Here is a 6086-nt window from a genome sequence, read left to right as displayed (position 1 = left end):
TTTTGATTCTTAGAATCTATAGTTACATAGAATTCATAGAATGAATTAGAAGCTTAGAAACTGAAAACTTCATCTTCTCATTCTAAAAGTTGATTACCAACTATCCGTTTCTCATAATCTTAGGAAGTGTTTATATACAGGGCTGTAAAGTTTTAGCGTGTCACATCAGTTATTATATAGGGTATCGCATGGGGCGTTCGGACACTAATAATAAAACTAACATCAGTAAACCGCGAGATGAATTTATTAAGCCTAATTAATCCGTCACCAGCATATGTTTACTGCAGCATCACATTGTCAAATTACGGAGCAATTATGCTTAAAAGATTCGTCTTGCAAATTAATCATAATTTGTGTAATTAGTTATTTTTTAGCCTAGTAGTACTTAATAATTCATACTGGTGTTCAAACGTTAGATGTGACAGGGTGTAAAATTTGAGAGTGGGATCACCTTAATAAGCTTTAAAAGCGTGCGTGTGGTTGTAGAGCTCACAATTCACATGTGCTGCCATTGCGGAGTTGCGGTGTTTGGTGTTCCACCCGCCGCAGCTCACCACCGCTAGCGCCAGCCTCCCAACACACAACGGTCAGGTCCCCCGATCCCCGTTAAGTCCAATCCCCGACAGGTATTAGTACCACCCCGCATCTCCCCCTCCTCCACTCGAAACGGCTACTTCCTCCCCCTCCTCCCCCTCCACCACTTCTAGAACCTTCCACGATGCCGCCGCCGCCGCGGAAGCGCCTCGGCCGCGCGGCCCTGCTCCTCGCCGCCGCCGCCTACCTCGCCTTCCTCCTCCTCTTCGAGCTCCCCTCCCTCGACCTCTTCCCCTCCTCCGACGCCGCGGCGGGCGCGGCGATGCCCACCCACCGCCCACGCCGCCGCGAGCTCGAGGCCTCGTCGTCGTCTTCGGCGTTCGCTTCCCCCGTCCTCCGCCGCCCCGCCACGGCGGTGTCTCCCGCGCCGGCTTCTGCTGCTGCCGCGGCGGCTGGGGCGCTCCCGATCTTCTCGTCGCTGCTCCTCCTCCCCCGGCCCAACGCGACGGCCACCCCGTTCGACGGGACCGCCGCGGAGGCGTTCGCCGCGGCGAGGCCGCACCTCGACCACCTCAGGACTGCTGCTGCTGCGGCGGCGGAGGAAGCTTCGTCGTCGTCGACGGCGCCGACGTGCCCGACCTCGATCTCGGTGCACGCGGACGGGTTGCCCGGGGACGGGGTGAGGACGGTGGAGCTGCCGTGCGGGCTCGCGGTGGGGTCGCACGTGACGGTGGTGGCGCGGCCGAGGGCGGCGCGGCCGGAGTACGACCCGAAGATCGCCGAGAGGAAGTCCGGGCAGGAGCCGCTCATGGTGTCGCAGTTCATGGTGGAGCTGGTCGGGACCAAGGCCGTGGACGGGGAGGCCCCGCCCAGGATACTCCACTTCAACCCCAGGATCCGCGGCGACTACTCCGGCAAGCCGGTCATCGAGATGAACAGCTGCTACCGGATGCAGTGGGGGCAGTCGCAGCGCTGCGAGGGCTACGCCTCCCGCCCTGCCGACGAGACAGGTGAGCTCGCAGCGCGGAGATCGAGCTCTTCTGATTCATTCCATTTTACTAATTTCATTCGGTTCGATTTGATTTGATTTGATTTGATTGGATTGGATTCGGATTTGCTTCAATCAGATCGTCTGGTGGTGTGATTCCATGATTGCATTCCGTTAGTTTAGAATCGGCAAATTCGATGTTGATGATCTGGAGTTAGGTGTGAAGGGGGCGGTTTGTTAGTTAGGAAAAATTAGAGGCGTCAACTTCAGTGGTCTAAATTGCGTGGAATAGCTTTGCTTGGTGGAAATTGGCCAGAAAGGTTCAGCCTTTGGCAAGAAATTTCTAGAGAAGGGCTGGGTTTGTTTACCAATTTCTGGAGAATATTTTGATGGTGATTGTGTTTGACCTGAAACCGTGTTTGTTGCCTGAATGTCGAGTTTGACTTGATAACGTGCTGCGGCGTCGGTGGGAAGTGTTAACTTATTATTCTTCTCTTTTTCTTCCTCAATTAGAGGGAGCTCAACGGGTTGATTGCTTAGTTTGGCGTGTAGGGTAGTATAATTTACTAATCTTGTAATAGCCTAAACGTCAAATTGGTTGCAATTAATCTAATTTAGCAAATATTGTGGGAGTGTAGAAGCTTCCAACTTGCAAGCATGCTTGATAACAGTAGGTCTATTTTTTGAATGAGCTATACCAGAGTTTGTTCTAAAAAAAAGAGAGCTATACGAGAGTTGCAGCGAGCATCTTAAAGCTTGCAGCATCTCATAACTGGGCATTCTTCAAGACAAAGTTGGAACATCATTTTTTGCAGCAGATCTAGTTTCTTGTGATACAGGAAAAAGACTTGTACTTACAATTAAAGTTACACTGAAGATCTCTTCTACTTTAAGAGTGTAGCGACTTTGCTTCATGGTGATGTCTTTGGTCTTTCAGTTGATGGCCAACTTAAGTGTGAGAAATGGATTCGTGACGACGACAAGAAGTCTGAGGAATCGAAGATGAAGTGGTGGGTAAAGCGTCTAATTGGTAGGCCAAAGGATGTGCACATCAGTTGGCCATACCCCTTCGCAGAAGGCAAGCTGTTTGTTTTGACTCTAACAGCTGGTTTGGAAGGTTACCATGTCAATGTTGATGGGCTGCATGTTACTTCCTTTCCTTATCGCACTGTAAGTTTTTCTTAAAGCATCAAAAAGTCATTCAGTTGCATGAGTTCTTGAGCACCATCCTGAGATCTCCATAACTAATTTTGCCCAACTAATGGTCTCTGCAGGGTTACACTCTTGAGGATGCAACTGGCTTATCTCTGAATGGAGACATCGATATCGAATCCATTTTTGCTAGTTCCCTGCCCAATTCGCATCCTAGTTTTGCCCCAGAGAGATACCTTGAAATGTCTGAACAGTGGAGGGCACCACCACTACCAACTGAGCCTGTTGAGCTTTTTATTGGTATTCTTTCAGCAGCCAGCCATTTTGCTGAGCGGATGGCTGTACGGAAGTCGTGGATGATGTATACAAGGAAATCGACTAATATAGTAGCTCGGTTCTTTGTGGCTCTGGTAACTATCGATTGACTCAATGGTTTTACTACTCTTTTGAGTAAATTCATAATCTAACCAATTAAAGTAAATTTACAGAATGGGAAAAAGGAGGTTAATGCAGAGCTGAAAAGGGAAGCAGAGTTCTTTCAAGACATTGTTATAGTTCCTTTCATGGATAGCTATGACCTTGTTGTTTTGAAGACCATTGCTATTGCTGAGTATGGGGTAAGTGAATTGAACATGTAGGACTGTTTTGTTATTAGACATTAGCTGCTATCCCATCTCACATGCTTCTCTGCGTTCCAATTTATCCATATTTATGCTCATTTAATTTGGTCTGTTTATGCAGGTGCGAGTCATACCCGCAAAATACATCATGAAATGTGATGATGATACATTTGTTAGAATTGACTCAGTACTGGATCAAGTGAAGAAAGTTCGAAGTGATAAGAGTGTGTACGTAGGAAGCATGAACTACTTCCATAGGCCACTAAGATCTGGCAAGTGGGCTGTAACTTATGAGGTAAATTGTTCTTTCCCTTATTTTAAAGCAACTACTATGAATATCACATTAGACAAGTGCAACTTGAAAGGATATTGTGTTGTGAAACATGCAATACCCTATTTGCCTTGCAGTTGTGTTTTCATATGCTTGCTAGCCAATCATTAGATATTCACCAACTAGCACATGTTGTTCTTATTTTCTCTTCTTCTTTTGATGAAATCGTCGACATGCATACCATTGTTCATGTTTCCCCTTTTATATGACTATGAACCATTAGCCGTGCCACTAAATTATATTCAAATATATAGTATCTTCACATATTTAAAATCCATGTTAGCTTGGCCCTTTGAACAAGGCAAACATGCCGGTTGTTCAAATTGTACATATCTCATGAAAAAGCTGGCACTCAATCTTCTGCACTGTCCTTAGCTGTCAGCTTTTAGCATAAGAAATGGATGAGACCTCTTCTTGTCATCATATTGGATAGCTTCTTTTATTTTTGCAATAGTAATATTCTAATGTTGCAATGATAACTCCTCTTGGCAGGCATCATATTAGATAGTTTTTTTTTTTTTTTTGGCAATTGTAATATTCTAATGTTGCAATTCTGATTCTATTTTCAGGAATGGCCAGAGGAGGCATATCCAAATTATGCCAATGGACCTGGCTATGTAATTTCAGCCGATATTGCACGCTACATTGTATCTGAATTTGACAATCAGACACTTCGGGTAAGCATCAACTGGACCTAGTATGTCCTACCGTACATCCTGCTGTAACTTGAACTAAACTGTAGTGTATTTCTGTTTCAGCTATTTAAGATGGAAGATGTAAACATGGGTATGTGGGTCGAGAAGTTCAACAACACGCGTCGGCCGGTCGAATACCGGCACGATGTCAGGTTCTACCAGTCTGGCTGCTTCGACGGCTACTTCACGGCTCACTATCAGTCCCCTCAGCACATGATCTGCCTCTGGAGAAAACTGCAGTCCGGAAGCTCACGGTGCTGCAACGTGAGATGACAATGGCAGCAAAAATTAGCCGCATTTTGGAGCAAATAGAGACGATGTTAACTCGTAAGCTCAGCTCGCTGTTGGAACACCAGAAAATCATCAGCATTCAGCGATGCTGACGGTTCGGAGGAGCGCTCATCTTCTGGACTGGACTGGACCTGATATATGATTCGTTCATTCTTTTGGTCGGTGGCTCCGTTTCAAGCTGCTGATTTCTGACACCTGATCAATGATGTTCTTGCCTTCTTGGGGATTCTTTCGCCTGTTGATATTTATACTCGCGTCAAATTTATTTGACCTAGGAATTTTTGAGGCTGGTGGTGGAGGTGGTGGTGGCGGCGGTATGCCGGCGGCATGTTTTGTGTATAAAAAGGATTTTATGAGTTTTACTGTTTGTGAGTATATATTCGGTGGACTCCTATTGGCTGACACTCTTACCATTACAGTTTTTATGAGTTATTTTTAGCTGGGGAGTGTTATTAGAGAGATCCTTTTGAACGGGCAGTACATTCGTGAGGGAATTCAATATATAAAAATATAATTTATGCTTAAAATACTCTTAATAATAAAATAAATCATGACAGAATAAATCATATACATGTAATTTATTTAAATATGATGAATGGTAAAACTTAATTAAAAAAAATCAATGGCATTAAACATTTAAGAGATGAGGGAGTATGTTTGATGAATGTAGTCCCTATGCTTAATTCATTGCTATGTCAAAATACGTCCAATTTTTTTTATTATGACAGCAAGTTGTAACCCTTTCTATTATTTATTATTTAATAAAGAGTAAATTGTATTTATGGTACAACAACTTGACATGTGGGTGCGATATAGTACAAGAACTTGAGAATTGGATGTCTGAGTGCAACAACTTAACAAGTAGCACGTTGTAGCATAAAAACTTTGACAATTTAGTATTTTGGTGCATCAACTTGGCTAAGCATACGCTAGGTAAATTTTTTTCACCATGTCAAGTAATCCTACGGATATTATCATATTACCTTATAATCTTGAATTTAATCTTTAAGAATTATACTGCACATACAATTTACATCCAATTACCTTTTAATTTTTTTTTCTTCACCTTCTCAAATATCAATCGAAATATAATAATTTCTACATCAGTTTAATTGACTTTTAGGAAAAAAATATAAATATGCTTATACAAATACACTATTGTATATTGTCAAAGTACTTAAAATTGAATCTATATAAAAAATGCTCTAAATAATTAAGTTGCCGCATAACTTGTTAATTTATTGTATCAAAATTATAGCTATCTTGTAAGTTGTCGTATTTATATGATCACTTATAAAGTTCTTGTACTAAATTGCATCTACGTGTCAAGTTTTTGCACTAGAACACTCATTTCTCAAGTTTTTACACCAAATTGCACCCACCTACTAAGTTGATATACCGTGGGTGCAATTTACTCTAAAGAATAAATCTATTCTGTTTCGATAAAAAGAAACTCCTATTCTGAGTTGTTTCAG

General features: G+C 43.1%; 1 protein-coding gene across 1 annotated transcript; it reads left to right on the top strand.

Annotated features, from left to right (window-relative positions):
• Positions 1–652: 652 nt before the first annotated feature.
• On the top strand, positions 653–4986 carry LOC127779961 (hydroxyproline O-galactosyltransferase GALT6-like). Its single transcript, XM_052306893.1, has 7 exons — positions 653–1544; positions 2460–2692; positions 2797–3084; positions 3163–3291; positions 3416–3589; positions 4195–4302; positions 4384–4986. The coding sequence occupies exons 1-7, from the start codon at positions 719–721 to the stop codon at positions 4591–4593; spliced, it is 1968 nt and encodes a 655-aa protein (XP_052162853.1). The 5' UTR covers positions 653–718; the 3' UTR covers positions 4594–4986.
• Positions 4987–6086: the final 1100 nt, after the last annotated feature.

Source organism: Oryza glaberrima, chromosome 7 (genome assembly GCF_000147395.1).
Source record: "Oryza glaberrima chromosome 7, OglaRS2, whole genome shotgun sequence".
NCBI lineage: Eukaryota > Viridiplantae > Streptophyta > Magnoliopsida > Poales > Poaceae > Oryza > Oryza glaberrima.
The sequence above is the reverse complement of the archived record's forward strand: the minus strand, read 5'-3'. Positions and strand labels throughout refer to the sequence as shown.

Coding starts and splice junctions, on each gene's coding strand:
- LOC127779961 (XM_052306893.1), top strand. CDS start 719: ATGCCGCCGCCGCCGCGGAAGCGCCTCGGCCGCGCGGCCCTGCTCCTC. Junction 2,693..2,796: donor CTTCCTTTCCTTATCGCACT/GTAAGTTTTTCT, acceptor TGGTCTCTGCAG/GGTTACACTCTTGAGGATGC. Junction 3,085..3,162: donor CTCGGTTCTTTGTGGCTCTG/GTAACTATCGAT, acceptor GTAAATTTACAG/AATGGGAAAAAGGAGGTTAA.